This window comes from Lathyrus oleraceus, chromosome 7 (assembly GCF_024323335.1).
Source record: "Lathyrus oleraceus cultivar Zhongwan6 chromosome 7, CAAS_Psat_ZW6_1.0, whole genome shotgun sequence".
Classification (NCBI taxonomy): Eukaryota; Viridiplantae; Streptophyta; class Magnoliopsida; order Fabales; family Fabaceae; genus Lathyrus; species Lathyrus oleraceus.
The window spans coordinates 196,954,878-196,979,363 of NC_066585.1; the positions used below are offsets into that span (position 1 = coordinate 196,954,878).

A 24,486-nucleotide genomic window follows, 5' to 3' on the forward strand; every position below is an offset into this window, starting at 1 on the left:
AGCAGGTAGCCTTCCGGTTGTTTCATGTAGATTTCCTCATCGAGATCTCCATTTAGGAACGCTGTTTTAACATCCATCTGATGGATTATAAGATCATTCAAAGATGTTAAGGCAAACAACAATCTAATAGTAGTTGTTCTTGCCACTGGTGCGTATGTGTCGAAGTAATCTATGCCTTCTTTCTGTCTAAATCCTTTTGCCACTAATCTGGCTTTATAAGTGTTTAGAGTACCATCGCTATGGTATTTCTTCTTAAACACCCACTTGCATCCAATGGGCCTTGATCCCTTAGGTAAGTCAACAAGTTCCCAAGTGTGGTTTGATACAATTGAATCCATTTCATCTTGGATAGCATCTTTCCAAAAAGTGGAGTCCCTTGAAGTTATTGCTTCCTTATAAGTTTTTGGATCATCTTCCACTTGAAGAATAATTGGAATGCGTTGAACAAAGTTCTTACAATTTCCCTCAACAAGATAAAAGGAAATAGATTGAGAATCAATCTCATCTGGTCCTAGATTCTTTGTTTTCCGAATTCTCTTGCTTATCCTAGGCTCGGGTTGTGGTTCAATGATTATAGGAGTGCCTTCAGTTTGTATTTCTACAATCCGAGAAGAGTTATCTTCATGAGATTCTTTATTAGTGGCCGACTCCGATCCTTTATCCTTTGTGATAAGGTTTTCAAAGAATTCTACATCCCGGGATTCAACAATTACATTAGATTCTAGATTTAAGAGTCTATATGCTTTACTGTGTTGTGCATATCCTACAAAAGCACATCTTATTCCTCGAGGACCCAACTTGGTTCTTTTAGGATCCATGTTTTTGTAGTATGCCACACACCCCCACACTTTAAAGTAACCGATATTTGGCGCTCTGCCTTTCCATGACTCATATGAAGATATACCAGTTTTCTTTAACGGAATTTTATTGATTATATGACAGGCGGACAATAATGCCTCACCCCACAAGTTAAGGGGTAATTTAGAATGCATCAACATGGCATTCATCATCTCTTGATATGTTCGATTCTTTCTTTCTGCCATGCCATTTTGTTGCGGTGTTCGTGGTGCCGAACATTCATGTATTATACCGTGCTCTTCACAGAATGCATCAAATTCAATTGAAAAGTATTCGCCGCCCCTATCACTTCTAAGGACCTTTATACTTTTATTTAATTGATTTTCGACTTCTGCTTTATAAGTCTTAAAGGCATTAAATGCATCATCTTTATGCTTTAAGAGATATACATGAGTGTATCTAGAGGAATCGTCTATGAATGTAATAAAGTATCTATTCCCTCCACGTGTCAACATGCCATTAAATTCGCACAAATCTGAGTGCACAAGATCAAGTAATTTCGTTTTCCTTTCAACACTTTTGAAAGGCTTCTTAATCATTTTTGATTCAACACATAATTCACATTTTTTGAAATCCTTTATATTACATGAAATTAGTCCAGATTTAATTAGTCTCTTCATAGAACTAATACCACAATGTGCTAATCTATTATGCCATAAAGAAACGAAATCAAGCATGTAAGCGGAATTAGAAATTTTATTAATAATATTATCATTAGTACATAGTTTGATCATTCCCTCTGCGGAATATCCTTTTCCAATGAATACACCATTACGGGTCAAAATAAGTTTGCCCGATTCATATACAGATTTAATACCCGGTTTTCCCAATAAATCCCCACTAACAAGATTCCTATTCATGTCTGGAACACGAAGCACATTTACAAGTGTAACTTTCTTTCCAGAAGTGAAGTTAAGTTCGACCGAACCGGTTCCAACAACTTTAGAGCGGACTTCATTTCCCATTTGTACCTCTTGTCCATCAATTGCTTCAGAATAGGTTTTGAATGCAGCCTTGTCATAAGTAACATGCACCGTAGCACAAGTGTCATACCACCAACCTTCAACTTTTCCTTTGATTGCCATAATTTCGCTCACTGTAGCAATTATGTCATCATCTGATCGAATTGCATTGATCTCATTTTTTGCTTTATTTTTTCTGCAATCTCGAGCATAGTGTCCAGGTTTACCGCATACGAAACATCCGTTCTTTGGACCTTTATGACCGCCAGAGTTCTTGAACTTGTTATGTTCTTTCTTTGGTCAAAGATGACTCTTCATGCCATCATGTCTCTTCTTTCCCTTGTTGGTCACAGCGTTTGTTTTGAAATGAGTAGGGGGTTCTGATTTCTCCCTCTCCTTCGATTCCTCCTCGATTCGAAGATGTTTCTGAATTTTCTCCAAGGAGAAGTCCTCAGAACTGTGCAACAATTTCTTTCGGTAGCCTTTCCATGAAGGTGGTAATTTTGCAATAATTGCACCGACTTGGAAGGTCTCAGGGATGTCTATTTTTACTGCCTTTATTTTATTGACCAGAACTTGCAATTCATGCACTTGGGGAAGAATGGGCTTAGAATCTAAGAATTTAAAATCGAAATATTTAGATATTAAGAACTTCTTCGTACCTTCCTCTTCAGCCTTGAACTTGAATTCTAGTGCCTTCCATATTTCTGTTGCCGATGGATTATCTGTGTAGAGGTCGTAGAGACGATCAGATAAAGTATTCAGAATGTGTCCACGGCAAAGCAGTTCGATCTCCTTGCGTTTCTTGCGCTCCTTCTTGAGTTCTTCCGAATCATTTTCTGTTGGTTCAGGTATTGGTTGTAGGTCGGGATCAAGAACATAGTGAACCTTCAGGGCAGTCAATAGGAATGTCATCTTGTCTTGCCATCTTGTGTAATTTGTTCCATCAAATCGATCTAACTTGACAAGATCCTGGTTCATCACTTTGATGCTTGAAACAGCAGCGTCTGAAGCCATTATGTTACTAATACTTTTAAGATTGTTAGAAAATTCGGTAAAATTAAATGGATCCAGGACTGAATCGTGATTGAGAATCACTTTCCTTAAAAGTATTTCAAGCACTCTTTTATTATGTCTTAGAGTTGGAAAATGCAAGAACACTCAGGATAATATCAGCCTTAATTTCGAGTCTGCACAAGACAAGTGAAGAACCCGAAATGCAAGGAAGGTTTTTCTGGAATTTGGAAGAGAAATACGTTTTTAGTTCTTATGTTATTTTTCTGAATAGAATCATATATTTATAGGAGATATGGATGTTGTTTCAAAAGTTTGCAACCTTTGATGAAACAACACCATTTCACCATAAAACACAATGTTTCATATATGACACTATTTCATGAAAAGATATGAAAATTGAATTCAAAATTCAAACAAAACAATAACTAAATTAACTCTTTTGTCATACTATTAAGTCACACTTTCTATGTGGGACTTAAAGCAAAGCATTAAATGCTATTTATTCTTTTGTCATTTTGGAACTAATATTGCAAAACAATTTCCAACATGAACTTATGATCATTTCACAAATTTGTTCTATGGAAACAAGAGTGTGATCATTTCAAAAATTTGTTCAAGAGAAGTGCCACATTCAAAGTTGACTCTTCTTCTCCATATTCTAGTTTCTCGATGTTGTGTATATCTTCTTGAAATTAATGTCAATTTAGCACACAAGTCTTTTAGCTTCAACTCAGTTTTTGGAAACTCCTTTTTACTAAGGGCGTAATGACTATGTCAAGCTTAAACCAATCTTAATCAATTAATGAAAGAAATCTCAATCATAATAAATGGTTTGAAACTCCAAAGCTGGTGACCCTGAATAAATGTCAGTTAGATCACTATCTTAATCAAAAGGACAGGGAGGACCCTGAACTTCTATTGCTCAAACTACTGAGAAAGATGAGGAGGAACACGAGATGAAGCAGACTTATGAGGAGGACCTCGAACTTTTATTGCCCCACAAAACTTCATTTCTTTGAGGCATTTCATTGAACAGTTCATATGCATGATCAAGCTGAAAAGGTATTCCTTTGCTATAGGTGTCAATCTCTTTGGAAATCTTTCTGAACCCATCTTAATTTTCTTCTACCATGCGCATCAAGCTCATTGGTTCGCAATGTAGAATCAGAGAATGAGTAGGAAGAGAGTTCAGTGGCTTTGAAATTATGTTAGTAACATGAAAATGGTGCTTTAGACCAATTTGTTAACATTGTAGGTGCTGCTTTGGAAATGGAACACCAACAAATTCAACATTCTTGAATAATCTTATGGGAATGTTGCCAACTAAGAATATGCAGTTAGTAATATGAATTTATTAGTTTATGTTTGAATCACTAATTTAGGGAGGTTTATAATGCCGCAATCTACTCTGTTTTTTGTAGTCAAGCAAAATGTTGACTTTAAATGATGTGTCGTGTCATGTCAGCTTCCGTTAGATCGAGTAGACAACAATAGTCAAAATTGTGGAGGGAAAACTGTTAGGAAGACCATTCTTTGAAGGGAATTTTTATAAGGACAAAAACCAGATTTTGGATTATTTATAGGTAAGAAAACCATATTTAATACTAAAATAAATGAGTTTTTAGAATTTGTCAAGAAAGGGGTGAAAACAGAATGAGAAAGGGTACAAAAAGCATGTGTGCCAGGGCAAGATACAATCCAAGACACAAAAAGCACCAAATAGGTTGAAGAGCAAGAGGGTGATCAATTAGGTAATCTACGCGTTGATTTAATATTTTCCTCAAAGTCAATCAAATATGTGCATTAACGACAAACACGCGAGATCTTCAAAAATTGTCATGATATAATATATTAGGGCCTTAATCTAATAGATTATATGGTCTTTTTTGAAAAGATCTGACTCTCATATTTTCTGGGCAGAATCTTCATTGAATTTGTGTAAGTTTTGCATGCTCAAACCACTATATGAAGCACTACAAATAGGTAAATTCCCTTCTTTTGTATCTCATATTTTATTCTTGTGTGTGATAATACCTCTTTAGTATTCCATCATCATCATCATGACACCCAAAAGGATGAGATTTGTCTCTCCATCATCTCCTTTCATTGGTGATTTCTCATCACAAAAACAACAAGAAGTAAGGTTCTTTCTAGAATTTGAATTTTCCAATATCTTTGTCGATCTCAAATTAACAACATTCATCTGCAACCCTCCAAGAAAAGTGAACCCGTCCTTAGTCAAAATGTTCTTTTCAAATCTTTACTTCACCGATGGAATAATTTATTCTGAAGTACGAAAACATAAGATATCCCTACCTTTGAAAGACTTTGTGAATATTTTGGATCTTCCACATTATGGAGTTATCTTCAATCTAGAAGAATAAGAGGGCAACTTCAACTACAAGACGGTTGCCTCCTCATTTATGATCAATCTAAAGTCTATGGTACTTGCCCCCATACATTTTTGTATTTGTGCTCCCTAAAATTTGTGCGATTCTATATGTGGTAAATTACATAATCATTCCAAATAAAAGCAACTCCAATCACCTAACAACATCTGACGTTGCAAATGTGGTGATTGAAAATAAAATTGAAACACATTAGCCAAGTTAAGTGATACAACGCATGTTTGCAAGCAAAAGAAAAAGGATATGCCTACCACGTGATGACTTGGCTACAAAGATCCTAGAACTCACCAACTTCAACCTTGAAGGATAATATTCTGAGGAAGATGTAACAAACATAGGAGAAGTTATGCTAGGAATGATAAGGCACGAGATTATCAATTGAAAAATAATTCAAAAACCCTCTAGAGGGAAGAAAAGAGGAATGGAACAGGAGAATTAAGAAACACCCATGAATCTGTAAGATTTTTACTATGGCATCCCCAAAATTCCTTCCGCTGAAGACCTACTCAAGAAAATTATCCAGAGATTAAATATGACAAATGAGAAGATCAACTTTTTGTCTTTTCACTTTTCCCAAGACTTGAGACAACTACCTTTATGGATGTTCACTGATATTGATGAGGATAATAAAAAGTAGCCTCACTCATGTGTTTTTTAGTCTTTAAGTGTGTTTAACTTTTCGACTCTTATACGTTATTTCAATTCCTGCATTTTTTTGCTTTCTATAATTTGAATTACAACATTTTGAACTAATAAAATGTTTTTTTATTAGTAATGTGTATGACTATGTGAACAATGTGCTTACATATTTTAAAATTTGACTTACGTCTTTACTCGCCTTTTTTACCATGACAAAGAGGGAGAAGTATACTCTTATGTGGATTACGGTATACTATCTACTCATGTGAGGGTGATTTTAACCACTCCAAATTTTATTCAATTGCCTTTATTTTACCACCTTCCTGGGAGATGTGTTGTCATCATCAAAATATGAGAGAATATGGAACTATATGCTTGCAGGTATAATCAAGTAATGATCAAAGCTCATATACAAGCAATGTCTATCTATTCTTAATGATGTCACAATTTTGATGATGACAACATCTATTGTTAACTACTCATGAATTCAAGCAATGATTGAAGCTAGCTCAAATGGTCAAAGATGCACAAAATGGTTGATCAAGTTATTCCTTTAAACCAAGCTAAAGAATTAGGGTTTATGATCACCGGTGATATCTTCTGATGATGGTGACTAACTTTAAGATATCTAAACTCTCACCACCAAGAATATTCAAGTGAAGTTCTTATATGATTGGCATATCCGACAAAAGAACTTGAAGCTTCAAAGTATGAAAGAGATGATGTGTCTTGATCATGTTCATCTGAGTGATCTGTGTATTATAAATACACAAGGGTGTTTTATCAAGTAGTAGGGATAAAACACACACACACATACACACATATAAATTTAAAAGTATTTTTGAAGCCTCTCTTTTTTAATTAAAATGACCCCAAAAAATTGAAATCTAGCCAGATAAATTGGGAACTATCAAATTGATTAGGACAAGTTTTTGATTTTTATAATCAATTAGAAGAAATACCTAATCGATTAAATGAGGGTCAATCAAGTCCATAATCGATTTTGATCGTGTCGTAATGAATGGCAACAAATCTCTATCAAAATTCAAAATCTTCTAATTTGGGAAGCAATAATCGATTATTGCATGTACCTAATCGATTAGGTCATTTATTTTTCCCATGAATTGTTTCCTAAAATGAACAAACTCTAAGCCTATGAATAAAAGGTTCCCTTTAATTCAAATCATCCAGATAAACATGAATATCTCACTTTTCCTTTTTCTTAAACTCTCTCTAAAATTATTTGTTTTTCTTTCACATATTTAGTCATAGGACTTTGAGAGCATTCTTGAGTTTAGTGAGAAAATTATTCTGGGTGAAGGACGTTATTATAAATTTACCAAGAGTTCTTTTTCCTTTTGAGTAAATTATTTTTCCTTAGAAAGTAGTCTTTTGGGTTTTGGAGTTAAACTATTGCAAAAGCTTTTTTGGGGATTAGTATAAGTCTCAATTTAGTTCGTGAGCTCCACCGTTGAAAAAAACTCTTCTTTTCGTTTCGTAAAGAATAACTAGAGAAAAATATTCACAATAGTTTTTTTAGCAGAGCCCAATTAAAAGCTCTATCGATTCGAGATTTGTCTGGTATAAAATCTGACTCGATTTCTGAGTTCAACATATGTAAAAAACCAATAGGTTCGAGATCAACCCGGTAAAAAAAATTGATTTGGTTTGTGGTCAGCCTGTGTAAAACCTCGATTCGATTCGAATGATAGCCAACTTAAAATTCCAACTTGGTTCGATATCATCATGTGCAAAATCTCAATTTAGTTTCGAGACTAACCGCTCGAAGCTCTATTCATTATTTTGCGTGAAGACTAACAGTTTCACTCCCAACTCGTTGTATGGTTAAAAGTTAGCTTGAAACTTCATTTTCCTTGTATAAAGGGGGTTCGTAGGACTAACCTTCTAAAAGATCTCAAGAATTATTGAATACTCTCAAGATCAGTTTTTAGGCAGAGGAGTATGTCACTTATTTAAGACCGAACCTCGAGAAATCTTTATTGTTGTCTATTTTTTTTGAACTCTTCTACTTTCTGCTTATTTTCTTTATCATGATTTTCCGATGCATACCCAAATATTTTTTAGAAAATATTTTCAAACTTTGATTTAAAAGATAAATTAGTTTTAAACTATCATTTTTTTAAACTTCCAGAATTCACCATCTCCCTCTTGTGTAAGGAGTCACATGTTCAACATTTAATAGGTTTATGTATATTAGTAGGTTGACTGTGATTTTCATAATTCAAAAGGAATCTTGATGGCTCTATTAGCAGTTCTGGAAAGTAGTATAAGCCTCTTCCATTAAGAAATACTTCAAGCAAGACATGTTTAGAAACTCGAGATTTCACACGACACTTATCAGTAAGAAACTTAAATACAACTTGGTTATCTTTTGAAAATTTTGACATTGACATCAAGTTTCTTGTTATACAAGGCACAAATAGAATATCCTTAGATGTTAAGATCCTCTTATAATTAGACTTGGAAGTATTAATGAAAGAGTTTATCCATTAAATTTCTAAGGATCGATCGTTTGCAACACATACCCTTCTAAAACATACTTAAGACCTCTTGGTATGTAAAACATGAGCATATGGTTTAAGGTGATGGGAGGCACCTTAATCAGTAAACAAGGCTTTAGCTTCAAGCTCTGTAGATAAAAAAGAAACACTATTGTGTTGTAGCCATCATGTTTATGGCATGTGATCGAATGTGGATGCATCATGCTTGTCACTTGTTGTATATTGATTTACTTATTAACTTGGTTAGTAGGAGAGGTCATAATCGCCTAATCAAACTTGTTCTAGCAATCAATAATTGAGTGGCTATATTTTCCGCATAATTGACACTTATGTCGATTTCTAGTTCAACTTCAACCTTTTCCATGACTTCTGTCTTGAGACATTCAACCCATATCATAAGTATCATAGAAAATATCATTGCACATAACTTGTTTGTTTATTTGTATGAGTTACATCTTCAAAGATAATTCACACATCTAATTCTTGTCGAAATTTATCCCATACATTTGCATTAAAAATGATATTTATCTCTCTATAGGCCATTAAGAATGAATTCAATTTGATCTTGCTCTGAGATGGAAACACCAAATGCGAGTAAAGAATTGACAATGGCTTTGATTCGCAACAATACTCAATATTGAAGTGATTATCTTTCTTCATCAATTTTAACTCAACTCGCAATTTTCTAACTCTCGCCTACATCTACACATTGAAATATTGGTGAATTTTATTACTCACTTCAAATGCATGTTTGCATGATAAGACTCTTGGTAATACCAAATCAGGGATCGTCAAAAGAAGCCATATGAACACATTTTGATCTTGCATAATCCAATATTCATACTCTTCAAAAACTTTTCCTTCAAGTCAATCTTGATTTATCTTGAACATCGGCAAAATTTGAGGATTCACTGTCAATTTGTTTGTACATTCTTTGAGGGAGCGATAATCGCTCCCTTAACTTGTTGATTCCTTAGAGTGGTTGTCTTATAACCTGATGGAAAACTTTGCACCAAAATTGTGGCTCGAGCTCAAATCATAGACATCAAAACTAGAAGAAATTAGTTGCAAAGTTCGGACAAAATTGGTTATTATGGTAGTTTGTATAGGATCTACCATGGTTAGTTCACATGTGAGGTAGAAGAGAGAGGAAGAAATAAGAAGTTCTTGAATTTAGTAATGATTGTGATTACAAAAAGTTAGTTACATATAACTGAATTTGTTAGGGCAATGAAAGTAGATCTAATCAGGTGAATGGATTTAATGGAAGCTCAACTCCCTTGCATTTAACATTCATTGATCAAATATTTACAAAGAGACTAATGCAGTATTTATATACATTTACATCAATTTCTACCGTTGTATTTATATCAGTTCCAATCTGCCTAAGATATACAAACACATAGCTAACATAAGGCACATATACACAATAGAGTTCTACTTCTCTAATAATTTCAATAATGTAATATTTCTTTTCTAATATAATTCATTATCATTTCTATTTTATATTTTTCAATATTTCATTCATCAAAGTAATAGATATTTATAAGAGAATGGAGCAATTGTGTGGTAATTGTTGAATTGTAATTCCTTGTATCGAAGCATGTTGCTCGATAGAGTAAGGAAGTGTCAAACCACTTATGCCTATTTTAGTAGTGTTAGCTATTTTTGATTTTTATAGTTTTGGACTTTGGCTTGAGTTCCAAGTTAACCTAAATCTATAAATAGATGTAGTAACCCTTATTTTTGTAACAGAAGTGAATAGAGAGCATTCATAACATTGCATTCACAGTATTTTGCAGTTGCAAAGTGAATAAGAAGTTTTCCACGGTTTGTGGGCAGAGAGAAACTCTGCAGAATTTTATTCTTCTTCTCCTTCATCGTTCTATACACTTTCTTTCTCCATTTTTCTTCTCTTTTCGTTATTATTGTGTGGGTAATAACAATCTTGTTCATCAAGATTGATTGAAATTCTCCATAGGTTTTGGGGGATTTCTAACATTTGGTATCAAGAGCTCCGGTTAATCGATTTGCGAGAAGAAAGTCACCATGGCAATGAATCATCCAAACGGGCATTTTCCAGCAAATCTTCCGATTCTCAAGAGCAACAATTATGAGAATTGGTGCAAGCAGATAAAGGTTCTGTTTTGTTATCAAGATCTTTGGGATCTTGTGAAGGAAGGAGTAGCAACGCTTGCAGAAGCCGCGACGGATCAAGAAAAGGTTGCACATAAAGAATTAAAGAAGAAAGATTATAAAGCTCTCTTTATAATCCATCAATGTGTTGATGCAGATAACTTTGAAAAGGTTAGTGATGCAGAGTCAATGAAAGAAGCATGGGAAATTCTGGAGAAATCGTTTGGAGGCGTGGAGAAGGTGAAAGAGGTGAGGTTACAAACTCACAAAAGAACGTATGAATTGCTTCAGATGAAAGACAATGAAAGCATAATTGATTTCTTCATCAAGGTTACGAAACTGGTGAATCAAATCAAGGTATGTGGAGAAGTGTTGACATCAAGATCTGTTGTTGGAAAGATCTTGAGGTCGTTGGCTCCAAAGTTCGACCACGTGGTAGTAGCCATAGAAGAGTCGAAAGATTTGTCGAAACTGAAAAAGGAAGAACTTCAAGGGATGCTTGAATCTCATGAACAAAGAATGGCTGAAAGAGTTGCAGGAAAGTCGAAGAGTGATATGGCTTTGCAGGCTCAATTAGCAAAAGAAATAAAAGGCAAAGGTAGCTGGAATAGACACAAAGGCAGAGAGGGTTATAATAATTCGACTCGTCGAAATCAGCAAGAAGGAAACTGGTTGAATCAGAGAAAACCCTAGAACCAAGGCAACCAAAGAGGTGGTGTTGCAGGTAGAGGAAGAGGCGGTGGTCAAAATCCAGACAAGAGTCACATTTAGTGTTACAATTGTCAAAGGTATGGTCACTATTCTTGTGATTGTCCAGAAAAGCAGGAGAATCAAGAAACTTATGCAAAGTTGGCGAAACATGAAGAAGAAGAGATGTTGTTAATGGTTACAACAAGAGAAGAAGAGAAGTTCAAGGACCAATGGTACTTGGACTCAGGATACTCATCACACATGTTTGGAAGAAAATATTGGTTTGTCAACATAAAGCCCTCAATGAAGAACATGCTGAAATTTGCAAATGACAACACTCTAGCAACTGAAGGTGTTGGTGATGTTTTGATTATGAGGAAAGATGGCAAGAGGTCATTAATTTCAAATGTGTTATACATACCAGGCATGAAGAGTAATTTGCTCAATATAGGGCAGTTAGTCGAAAAGAACTACAAGGTCTTGATCGAATACAAAATGATGAGAGTTCTCGACTCAAATGGAAAGTTGATCTTGAAGGCTCCAATGTCTCAGAATAGAACCTTCAAGATTGGACTAAATATGATGGAGCATAAGTGTCTTGCAACAGCAGCCAACATAGACGAATGGATATGGAATTACAGACTTGGGCATCTCAATTTCAAAGACATCAGAGATTTGAAGAGAAGAAATATGGTTTCAGGATTACCAGAAATCGACATTCCAAATGAAGTCTGTGAAGAATGTGTGCAGGCGAAGCAGCATAAGAACAACTTCAGTAAGGATGCAAGAAGCAGGTCGAAGGCAATTCTTGAAGTCATATACTATGATGTATTTGGAAGTCTCCAGGTGGATTCGATTAGAGGTAACAAACACTTTGTTACATTCATAGATGATTTCATTCGAAAACTGTGGTCTTACCTGATCCAGAAGAAAAGTGAAGTGATCGAGGTATTTTCCAAGTTTAAATCTATGGTCGAAAGATAGAGCGGTCGAAAGATCAAGATTTTGAGAACTGATGGTGGTGGAGAATATGTGTCGAAAGACTTCGATGCATTATGTGTGAAAGAATGGATTGTGCATGAGATGGTGCCACCCTACACTCCACAGCAGAATGGAGCCGCAGAAAGGAAGAATAGAACCATTATGAATATGGTTAGAAGTATGTTGAAAGGCAAGCATCTACCCAAAGAATTATGGGGAGAAGCTGTGTCGACTGCGATATATATCCTGAACAGATGTCCGACGAAGAAGCTAGAAGAAATCACGCTAGAAGAATGTTGGTCTGGTGTCAAGCCTAGCTTGAGTCATCTAAGGGTGTTTGGATCTATAGCACATAGACATGTGTCAGATCAATTGAGAAGAAAATTTGCTGACAAGTCGAGTCAGATGATCCTGATAGGATATCATTCGATTGGAGGATACAAGTTGTTCGACCCAATGAATAAGCAATTAGTCAGCAGGGACGTGATCATAGATGAGCTTAAGGAATGGGATTAGACTGAGAATGTCAAGAAAGATTCAGTGAGAATCTTTTGTGATGAACCAGCTAGTGAAGTCGAAAGAGAAGTTCGACAGGAAGAAGTCAGAGGTGAAGCAAGTACAAGCAGACCTCAAAGAACAAGACACATGCCTGCAAGATTGCAAGAATGTGTGATTACATCAGATGATGTGGTCGATGAAGAAGGTGAGTTGGTACATTATGCTTTCTACGCAGATGTCGAACCTGTCAATGCAACTGAGGCATTGAAAGATTTGAAGTGGATGAAAGCAATGGACGAAGAACTAAAGTCAATCGAAGTCAACAATACTTGGTCACTTGTCGAATTGCCCCAAGACAAGAAGACAGTCGATGTGAAGTGGGTATACAAGGTAAAGTTGAATTCAAAAGGAGAAGTGACTCGACACAAGACGAGACATGTGGCGAAAGGATTTCTTCAGAAAGAAGGAATCGACTTCGATGATGTTTTAGGATCAAAACAATCAAGTTGGTTGTTGGTCTAGCAAACATGAACAACTGACAGATGTGTCAGATGGATGTGAAATGTGCATTCTTGAATGGCCCCAACCAGTTGGATTTGTGAAACATGATCGAAGCAAGCACATCGAAATGAGGTTCCATTATCTTCGAGAGCAGGTAGCATATGGGAAGATGAATGTGGAACACTGCAGAACTGAGAATCAAATTGCAGACATAATGACGAAAGAAGTGCAGGTCGAAGTGTTCAGAAGATTAAGAGTTATGATGAACGTAGATAACTTAGACACAATGAATTAGGTGGTGTGTTGAATTGTAATTCCTTGTGTCGAAGCAGGTTGTTCGACAGAGTAAGGAAGTTTCAAACCACATATGCCTATTTTAGTAATATTAACTATTTTGGGCTTTTATAGTTTTTGGCTTTGCCTTGAGTTCCAAGTTAACCTAAATCTATAAATAGATATAGTAACCCTTATTTTTGTAACAAAAGTGAATAGAGCATTCATAACATTGTATTCACAGTATTTTACAGTTGTAAAGTGAATAAGAAGTTTTCTACAGTTTGTGGACAGAGAGAAACTCTGCCGAATTTTATTCTTCTTCTCCTTCATCGTTCTATACACTTTCTTTATTCTTCTTCTCTTCCATCGTTCTATACACTTTCTTTCTCCATTGTTCTTTTCATTGTTATTGAGATGTGCGGGAGGTTGAGGAAACCATTGAGGATGTGACCGCCAACAGTCAGTGTCAATATATTTTGATTAAGTCTGAGTAATAGGATTGTGTGAGCCTTTGAACTGCAGATATGCTATTATAGAAAATCATAGAAAACTACCTTGGGACTTCAAAGGTCCGCAAAATTTGCTTCAACCAAAGGAGCTCATAAGTCAATCAGATGACTGTGCCACGGTGTCTGCTTTTTAGACTTCAAATTGATGATAGAAGAGGTTAAAAAATGAAGAAACGTGAAGTAGATTTGAAGGACACAGAACAACGACCCCAATCTGCATTAGAGCAGGTTGGCACTTGCAGAGAAGGGAACATGTTAAGTTGAACCTAGAGATATTGTAATACGTGGCGTAATATAGTATAGTAAGCCGGTGCTCTTGTTCACGAAATACACAACGAAAATCCCATTGGTGTATATATATTTGGTAACTTAGGACTAGAAAATGGTTATTACATTTGGTAACTTATACTAGAAAATGGTTATTATATTTGGTAACTTAGACTAGAAAATGGTTATCATATTTGGTAACATCGGACTATAAAGAGAAAGGTTACCTCTCTAATATGAAACTTGCATCGTCAAATGTCTATCAGTAAAAACCATTAAACGAAATTCAACACTACAGATGTGACACATATTTCCCTTACCTGAAAGGAGTGTCTGCTGCCTAGGACAATACATTCTCAATCTCATCACCAATTTCAAATCTGCATGTAATTTTTGGAATCTCAAATAAACCAACAAACTGTCCATATTCATTAAGTAAAACAGGAGCAGAATCACACCCAAACCACATCACAAACAATAGTTTTACAGGGCATTACACGGACCCATTATACAAGTTCTGAAACATAAAAGCTAAAGACTATAAACGGTTTACGGTTTTAGTCCCAATATCATTCTTATCATTCTTAAAATCCACCACGAAGGCGCAAAACAAGGTGAAGAGTAGACTCCTTCTGAATGTTGTAGTCAGCAAGAGTCCTTCCATCCTCCAATTGCTTCCCAGCAAAGATCAACCTCTGCTGATCTGGTGGGATTCCCTCCTTGTCCTGTATTTTTGCCTTCACATTATCGATTGTGTCTGAACTTTCTACCTCCAAAGTAATGGTCTTTCCTGTCAAAGTCTTGACAAAGATTTGCATACCTCCCCTCAAACGAAGGACAAGATGAAGGGTGGATTCCTTCTGGATATTGTAATCAGCCAAGGTTCGTCCATCTTCGAGTTGTTTTCCAGCAAAAATCAATCTTTGCTGGTCTGGGGGAATACCCTCCTTGTCCTGTATCTTAGCCTTCACATTGTCAATTGTGTCTGAGCTCTCTACCTCCAAAGTAATTGTCTTGCCGGTGAGGGTCTTCACAAAAATCTGCATACCACCACGAAGTCTCAAAACAAGATGGAGGGTTGATTCTTTCTGGATGTTGTAGTCGGCCAAAGTTCGGCCATCTTCGAGCTGCTTTCCAGCAAAAATCAACCTTTGCTGGTCTGGAGGGATACCCTCCTTGTCCTGTATCTTGGCCTTCACATTGTCAATTGTGTCAGAGCTCTCCACCTCCAAAGTAATTGTCTTGCCGGTGAGGGTCTTCACAAAAATCTGCATACCACCACGAAGTCTCAAAACAAGATGGAGGGTTGATTCTTTCTGGATGTTGTAATCGGCCAAAGTTCGGCCATCTTCAAGCTGCTTTCCGGCAAAGATGAGCCTTTGCTGGTCTGGTGGAATACCCTCCTTGTCTTGAATCTTAGCCTTCACATTGTCAATTGTGTCAGAGCTCTCTACCTCCAAAGTAATTGTCTTGCCGGTAAGGGTCTTCACAAAAATCTGCATACCACCACGAAGTCGCAACACAAGATGGAGGGTAGATTCTTTCTGGATGTTGTAATCAGCCAAAGTTCTGCCATCTTCGAGCTGTTTGCCAGCAAAGATGAGCCTTTGTTGGTCTGGGGGAATGCCCTCTTTGTCCTGGATCTTGGCCTTGACATTGTCAATGGTATCAGAGCTCTCCACCTCAAGGGTGATGGTCTTTCCAGTGAGAGTCTTCACAAAGATTTGCATCCCACCGCGAAGTCGCAACACAAGATGGAGGGTGGATTCCTTCTGTATGTTGTAATCAGCAAGAGTACGCCCATCCTCGAGCTGCTTGCCAGCAAAAATGAGACGCTGCTGGTCAGGAGGGATCCCTTCCTTGTCTTGAATCTTGGCCTTAACATTGTCTATGGTATCTGAACTCTCAACTTCGAGAGTGATGGTCTTGCCGGTGAGGGTCTTAACGAAAATTTGCATCTATATCATCAGAAACAAACAAATCAGTCACAAATTTTTATTCACATTATCTATAAAGATCACTACAACACAGAAAAACCACATGTAACCAACAAAAGAAACATAAAATCAACCAATATAACCATTTCTATTTACAGGAAACATCTTATAAAACTTCATCAAGTTCCCCTAATCAATCAATAAATAATTTGGGTAGCAATACTAAATTACACCTATACAGAAGAAAAAAATTCAGACAAAACTAGAGACAGGATGCATATATAAAGGCAACAAGTACCCCTGGACTAATCTAAATAAAAAATGTTCTATAACTACGCTATATAATCCTCGGCTATGAGAAATTTAGTATACAAACCCTAAAAACAGAAATGAACGTCCTTCGATCATAAAAATATTGAACGAAATTTGTCAATTAATCAAAGAAAAACTCCCAAGGATAGGATTATGAATAGAGTAAAATGAACAATCGATTAAAAAAAAAGATAAAACCCTAATCAACAACAATCGATTAAAAATAAGACTAAACCCTAATAATGAAGTCTGATAAACCAAACAAAAATCAAAATTGATCTGATAATTATTCAATCGAGAGAAAACAGAAACCTAATTATCGAAATCTTCGTGAGAAAAAGATGAAGGGTAAAAGATGAAGGGTAGGAGATACCTTGATTCAGTGTGCTAGGGTTTCTCTTCTCTGCAACAAACGAAAATATATGAATATATGAATGCTGTGGAATGGGGCTTTCGAATTTATAGCTTAAAATGATTCGAGGTTGCGTAAAAGTAACGGCAGCTCTTCCAATCACATCGCGACACGTGGACAAATCTGAGCTATAAACGATTTTGACACGGCAATGTTTGGTATCACAGTCGTCTTCGGCAACGGATAAGATGATAGCTTTGCCATCCAAACACGTCTTGAATCTGTTGGCTTATTTCGTGGAAAGTGCGTATAACTAAAAAATGCCAAAATTAATTTTTAAAAGAATACAAATGATATAGTGAATTTGGAATGAGCACTGATAATATAATTTGGAATGTATTAGAAAAATCTCAAAAAAAAAATTAATTAATTTAATGTTGCATACACATCATGAAGTTATAGTAAAGAAATGAACAATAAAATTAAGTGTGCTCAACTTCTATAAAAGACAATTTCTCAAAATGATAAGCCCGACATCAAATAAAATTTGTGTTTGAAAAGTATTGTCTTATGTATTTGAAATTGGATATCTGAGAACAGGTAATCAATGTATCTGTGAAAAAAAATTGTCAATATTTTATAACTATACAGTAAAACTCAATATAAAAATATAGTTATATGTTTACCTATGTTGTGAAATTTTTTCTTAAAACAACATTAGGTATAGTAGTCATGCTTTGATTAGCTTGTGAATTAATATTTTTAGATCTTTTTTAGTCCACTATTAAGATTGCAACATAAAGTTGGATATGACTAAAAATAAACTAATATATATAGAACACAATTCATTTGGGTTCATTAAATAATAAACGTGTATATACCCTCTATTCTTTTTTATAAGTAGATTTTGATTTTTAGATTCATTTAATCTGTTATATAAATACAGAACAGTGGCTAGAAGAAAGCTGTAATAATTTCCGAAACTCTCGCAGAAGAGTGAAACTCGTTGACAAAATTGAGTGGTTCCAAAATTTATAAAAATGTAGAATTACTCATTACATGTTATCCTATATATTTTTCAGAGATTCTATTTTCAGTGTCTTAAAGTTTACTTTCAAACAAACTCTTTCTATTTTATTGGATGTGTGTAGATGAATAATCAAGAATAATGAATATGTTCAAAAGATAGTTTTCATACTAATCTCCGAAAGATAATTTTCGAACACACTCATATTAGATCAAATGAAACAACGTAATAGATGTATCAACAAGAAAAAAATTTGAACTTCCATAAAATTTGTGAAAAATATATAAGGCGTAAATAAAAACCCTCTAAAAATTGGATAAATTGTAGCATCAAAATGTTTGTCTAAGCTGTTGTCCCAACAGTTGCCTCCAAACCTCACTCAACTTCTGATTCAGCAACTATATTTTTAAGTCAAGTTTCATAATCACAATACATATTTCAGTTTTTGATACAATGTTTATTATAGTAAAAAAATAGGTTACGAACTCAGTGGTTTGCAGTACCACCAATATGTAAACATAAATTAAACCTTGTACTCTAATGAATTCTTTTAATTGGACCCATCGCTAATAGTTGGAAGAAACAAGCCATTAAATGTTATACCAACCATCATTTGTGTTGGAGCAGTTCTTTATTCTGCAAGGATTCACAAAAGAAATAAATAAAATAAAATACTTTGATTGCAGATTCAACACGTAGTATTCTTTATTAAGCAGTTTGGCCAAATCAAAATCAGCACATCATATAAGATTCTAAAAAACCAATGAATTTGTCATATTCAGTTCAGTTTGAGCCAATATGACAATCACAAAATATACTTTCTTTTCTTTTAGATAAATAAATGATGTGATATATACAACTAACTAAAAACAACATTAACAAAATCAATTCTTGCTCTCACTACATTATAGATTCTTCTGACAATATAGTCAACAATGAATATTTTGCCTTGATTGCGATTCTGCCATCTTCTACACATAGCTTTGCACCAGTGACAACCCAATATCCGGGTGGATCCTCTGGACCTCTTACCTTTTCCTTTGTGTCAACAAAGCTAAGCATTTTGGGAGCTCTTGTAGGTACAGGTGGACCAGCATTATAAATTGCCGAGTTTATGTCAACTTTAGTTTGTTTCTCAGGTGACTGCAACTCTTTGCTAAGCTTTGCACTCATCAATGCTGAGAAAAATCCCGACTTTCTAGATGAGGTTGAAGGTCCATCCCATTCTGATCTGCGAATTTTAGCAGTAGCTACCGTTGAGAATCCAAGCCTTAAGAAAAGAACTTTCTTCATTCCCATTAGCTTAACCTCAAACCAAGCCTTTGTCACAATAGCTGTGGACTCATCCATTCTTGAGCTATTGTGTTGTACAGGTGCTGTGTAGACATGAGAAAACATGTTCCACTTCACTGGTTCGTAGTAGCCTCGGTCGTCAGGTTCGTCGATAGGATCATAACCGTGATCTTCTGAAATTTCAAGGACACCTGGAACCTCCGAAAGATGCTGGAGATGGATTGATAGGTGGTCATGCTTCTTTCCTTCTAAGTACAATCGAATACCTGTCACAGGCCGGTTTCCAGACTCAACCTGCTTATTGAAAAAATGTCTAATATGAGTTTTCGAGAGCTAACTAATCCCTACATTAATTGTATTCTTCCTGATAAAACCTTCCATTTAAATAAAGTATGCAAATGTTGTAACATAATCTTATTGAAGGCGCGATCCAAAATTTTGTCCTTTTTAAAATGGTCATAGGCAATTAGAGCACAGGTAAAGTCGGGGCAGGTTTTTAAACTTCTTCTGATTATTTAAGAGTATTGGAACTTGCAAGGAGGAATTACCTTCACAGTATTAACATAAAGTTTGGGTCCCATGAGAGTGAACTGAAGCGATGGAGATGCATTCCGTTTATATTTATGGTCGAATACAAGAGGCAGATCACCATACATTGGCGCCCACTGTCGTGGCAACTGAAACTCGAGAAATTGATGAAGTTCTTCTATTGGAGGTTTATCTGTTTGAAACAGAAAACTTATAAACTCCAGAAGAAAAATAATAATAATTCGGCAGAGGGAAACTTAAGTTGCAGGTATTTTACTCACATCTAAGATACAAATTCACTGCGTGACTTAAAAATCCATTTCCTGGAACAGAATTCAGTAGTGAAGTAATAGGCACCAAAGACATTGATATGACATTAGGAGATTGTGATATGGTCGAGAGCCATTCATTATAAGGTTGACCTAAATCGGTACCTCCTCTTCGAACCGAAATGCTTACTATATCCTGAAAAAGAATAAGGTCAAGTATTTGTTAGATGCAAAATAGCTACAAGGTGCCCCTGATAAAGTAAACTTGTAAAAAACATAACAAAAAGGGAAGAAAACAAATACTAACGTCATTCTTAGAGTGACTTTTTACAACTGGCCTGCCAACAAGCAATGGAGGTTTGTGCCTGTTCTGTCCTCTAAGCTTCGCATGATCATCCTGCAAACACGATCGAAGATATGTTTACATAAGTTAAAACTTTTTAGATTTCCATTACCATATTTTTATCTTCATGTTCAAGAAAGACAGACATATTTATTTATCTATTTATATTTACCCTTGGTTGTCCTGATATTGCCGCAGAATTGACATTAGTACTTTGAATTGAATCCGCAGAAAATCTCTCATCAGCTAATTGCTTAAGCAATTTCTGCAGTTCCGTCGGCTGAACATCTGAATTTTTCGACTGCTTGATATGAACCACATCTTTGCCTCCCATCTTTACCCCAACAACCACATGAGTACCATAGTTTTCAATGAACCTGAAGAGTCATGTTTAGTTTGAAACACTGTTAACTCAAGTCTAAGCAACATATATAAGAATCACACTCTAGTACAAAATCAATGTTATGCAGAATTTCATTACAATTATTAACAAAAAAAGAGTGAAGAATAACAATACTAATACTTACTCGGCAAGAGCAGCCGGGTTCCACGAAGAAGGCACTTCTTTTTTCACGTTTTCAGAAAGGGAAATGTTGGTTCTATCTAATTCAACGGTATACAACGTTATGAACCATCCATCAAACGCAATACTTTTAGTCGAAGCCGCATCCCTAGACCAACATTTTCTCATGTCAAGCATTTTGTTGAATTGGCCGGACGGAATCTTCCCCGACAAAGATAGTTGTCTGTTGAAATGCTCAGACATCTACAATAGTCCAAATTCACTAAAATTCAGTCTTTCTCATTTTTATCACATCCAATAAATAACACATGTTTACTCTTCAAAAGTCAAGTCGTTAAAACAAATTTCAGAAACATAAACTCAAATACAAACAATCCAATTACAGCAATAGTATCAATTAAAACCTTTCTCTACATATAAAATTTATACCAAAAAAAAACATCATAATATCCAAGAATGAATCATATCTAATGATTCGATTCAGCTCTTAAAATAAAAAACCTATATTCATAAGAAATTGAATCAAAATTATCGTAATCGGAAAAGTTGTGATGGTGATGACCTACCTGGTTGAAAGTAAGAACATCAGAACGAAACCTGGTGCAATCACCTTTATCAGACTTGATAGATAAAGGAACGTTTGGGACAACAACACCAGAAGGAAACACAAGGTCTCTGGTGTGTGAACTACTATTCGGAATTTGGATCAACCTCTTTGACTTGCAAGCAGAGAATTTGACATCGTTGCAAAGATCATATCCTTGACCAATAACACTGACAGCTTTCTCAGCTGCCAATTGAGGATCCAACCCTGCATTTCCATAGCTATAGCTATTAGTTTTAACATTGAAACCCATAGGTTCAGGGGTTTAATTTTCTTCACAGAGAATGATGATAACAAGAAGAAGAAGAAGTGGTGTATATATTATCATGTTTGAAGGGGTCATAACGCGGGTTATTTTTTAACTTGTTATTGTTGTTGTTTTTGGAGAAGTAAAAAGGACTGTTAAATTGTGTATTCAAATAAGGATATTATTTTTTTGAAACGGTTAATTCAAAGAAAGATTAATTGGATGTTGAATTGAAGATGGTGACAAACAAGTTGACAAGTGAATGGGAACGAGGAAGAGGAGAGAGAGAGAGTGAAGAATAAGGCGGCTTGCGTGTTTGTAATATCGTCCACGTGGCAATATGGCGTGATAAGTAACGTATTTATATCGTTCTTAATTTGACCACTTTTTTCAAGTGGATGGAAGAACTTGTCATATATCCTTCGGTTCCACGTGATATTCTTTCTATAGTGTCTTGTTAGCCAATTAAGGAAATTCTACGCATACAACACATAAGAGAGTAAAAATAAATAAATGAAAGAGAAAAAATAATATTTTTATTAAATATCTCTTATTAAATATTGAAAATGATGGAAGTAATATTAATTAGAGGATAGAATTGTAAAATGTGTATTGAAAATTAAAACTGATCATTTATTTTAGAATATTTTTTAATTTCAAATGAGTCACACATTGTGAAACAAATGGAGTAATATGGAGTGAGGTTCTTGACGAACAGTTATTCCGTGAGAGATGGTTATAAGACGCACATGTCCTATATACCTAATCCTTCTAACCTGTTGTGGTTCAAGGCGTGGAACAAAGTGATATCTTCGAAAGTCGTGTGTTTAGTTTGGAGAATTTTTTAAAACAGATTAGCTATAAAAATAATTTGGTTATGAGAGGGGTAATTGGTCAAGGATTAGTACAATGTGTTGGAGGGTGTGGAGTTGCTGAATCGATGTCTCGTTTACTTTTCGAATGTTCAGTATTCACATCGGTCTAGTATCCTGTTTGCAGGTGGCTAAATGTATATATGGTTTTGCGCGATGGATGTCCCTTACAACTATAGTAGTTTGAAGGATTGATTGGTGGAGGTAGGGTTGTCTCAATTAAGGTTGGAGTGATTTGGTTCACGTGCATGTGGATCATCTAGAAAGCAAGGAGCAAAAAATTATTCAAAAGTAGAGATATTAGTGTTGAAAAATTGGTTAAGGAGGTGAAAGTCTACTCGTGGAATTGGTTGAAAATTTAAATCTAAAACATGGAGTACAATTTAACTTTGTGGTATTTGAATCCAAGGGCTTGCCCTATAAGCATATAACTTTAACTTTGGTTATTGCTTCTAGTTTGCTGCTCCTGTTTGTGTTTTGCAGCATGATTTGTGTGATTATATATTTGTTTAGTGTTGTTTGTTTGTGTCTTACAGTACACTTGCGTGCTTTAAATTGAGATTGATTGTTAATTATAGCCTTGTTGAATTGGTTGGCATTTGGCCAAAACATTATCGCAACTTCTGTCGACCATTCACATCATATGTAGAACAATTGAAGTTTTTCTTATTGGAATATTCTATGGGGTTGACAGCAGCGGTTTATAAGTCTTCTGTAATTTGTATTGGTGCAAATTTATCTCGTGCATGTTGTTTTTCCTATTCGCCTTTTTTGATCGTCTTCACCACTAAATCAATTGGATAGTCGTGACGTGAGCCTGTTTCATGGTGTGATTCTGGTTGTTTTTTGTTGTCACAAGATATTGTCTATTAGTCTTGAACTAGTTGTTAGTTTGATGTTGTTTTTTTAGTAAGGCTTGTTTAGTTGTAATAGTGGGGATGCACTATTGTGTTATATTCTGGAACATTTTCATGTAATGTTGTACCTTTTTGGAAAGCATGTCTTATGCTAGTGTTTTGACTTTAACATAAATCCTTTTGCTTCTTAAAAAAATACAACACACCATTCAATCACAATTTTAAACAAATTTGACTTTTTTGCCTCATTCAACAATTGATGTATCTAGTACATATATAATCTTATTGCTTATAATAGTAATCAGAGAATGTATTTGATTATATAACATTGTTGATTTGGACTAGAAATAGTTTATTTCAATAGAACGTGTTTTCATGATAGTATTTATGTCTACAATTATCTTTTTGTCTTTATATCTATATTAAATACAAGGTGTAGACTTTGTCATTCTTGTTCAGTTCAATATTGACCCTTTATACATTCATTTTATTATGCAGGATCTACAAATTTCATCTAGGTTATTCATGTCTCTCAACATAATTTATGGAATACTTATCAATCATTTTTATAGTCATCTACATCTAGAGTATATAGTGGTTCCAGGTTGAAGAGTGATATATATCATTATCACCTTGAAAATAACTTATGAAACTTGCATAATTTTATTTGTAGTCTTTTCATGGTAGGTTAATCCAATATAAACATTACTCATGATATGTATAGATATGTGAAGAGTTGATAACTCTTTATCCTTAACCTGTAAGATGTGATCATCAGTCTATCCACATAATAGTATCAATGATTTAATGTCATCTCAATTCACAATAAAAGTTAATTATAAATACTTTTAGAATATTGTCATCATGTTTAATGGGGTCTCACGATTAAGTCTCACTTAATGCTTCATCAAATAGACTAACTATTATAGAGACTTTATTACTTTGGAAAAATAAACATAATAAAGAAATGTCTTATTAATATTAATAGATAATTTGATACAAGTATTAAGTTTAATAAAACTATTGATCTCTATGGCCAATAAGGTGAACACCTAATA

General features: G+C 35.0%; 3 protein-coding genes across 4 annotated transcripts; all 3 read right to left on the reverse strand.

Moving 5' to 3' along the window:
- Positions 1-2,120: 2,120 nt before the first annotated feature.
- Positions 2,121-2,837, reverse strand: LOC127102890 (uncharacterized). Its single transcript, XM_051040210.1, has one exon. The coding sequence runs from the start codon at positions 2,835-2,837 to the stop codon at positions 2,121-2,123; it is 717 nt and encodes a 238-aa protein (XP_050896167.1).
- Positions 2,838-14,626: 11,789 nt separating this feature from the next.
- Positions 14,627-17,098, reverse strand: LOC127108330 (polyubiquitin). Of its 2 annotated transcripts, XM_051045793.1 has the most exons (3): positions 16,887-17,098; positions 15,719-16,222; positions 14,627-15,262 (listed from the first exon to the last, which is right to left on the reverse strand). In XM_051045793.1, the coding sequence occupies exons 2-3, from the start codon at positions 16,220-16,222 to the stop codon at positions 14,849-14,851; spliced, it is 918 nt and encodes a 305-aa protein (XP_050901750.1). In that variant the 5' UTR covers positions 16,887-17,098; the 3' UTR covers positions 14,627-14,848. The 2 variants fall into 2 exon arrangements, with proteins under 2 accessions (XP_050901750.1, XP_050901749.1); XM_051045792.1 differs by having other exon boundaries at positions 14,627-16,222.
- Positions 17,099-18,642: 1,544 nt separating this feature from the next.
- Positions 18,643-21,899, reverse strand: LOC127105095 (MACPF domain-containing protein NSL1). The gene is made up of 7 exons (XM_051042259.1): positions 21,415-21,899; positions 20,853-21,091; positions 20,498-20,702; positions 20,290-20,379; positions 19,995-20,178; positions 19,734-19,906; positions 18,643-19,479 (listed from the first exon to the last, which is right to left on the reverse strand). Exons 1-7 carry the CDS (start codon positions 21,703-21,705, stop codon positions 18,793-18,795), a joined length of 1,869 nt encoding a protein of 622 aa, XP_050898216.1. The 5' UTR covers positions 21,706-21,899; the 3' UTR covers positions 18,643-18,792.
- Between the last annotated feature and the right edge of the window lie 2,587 nt (positions 21,900-24,486).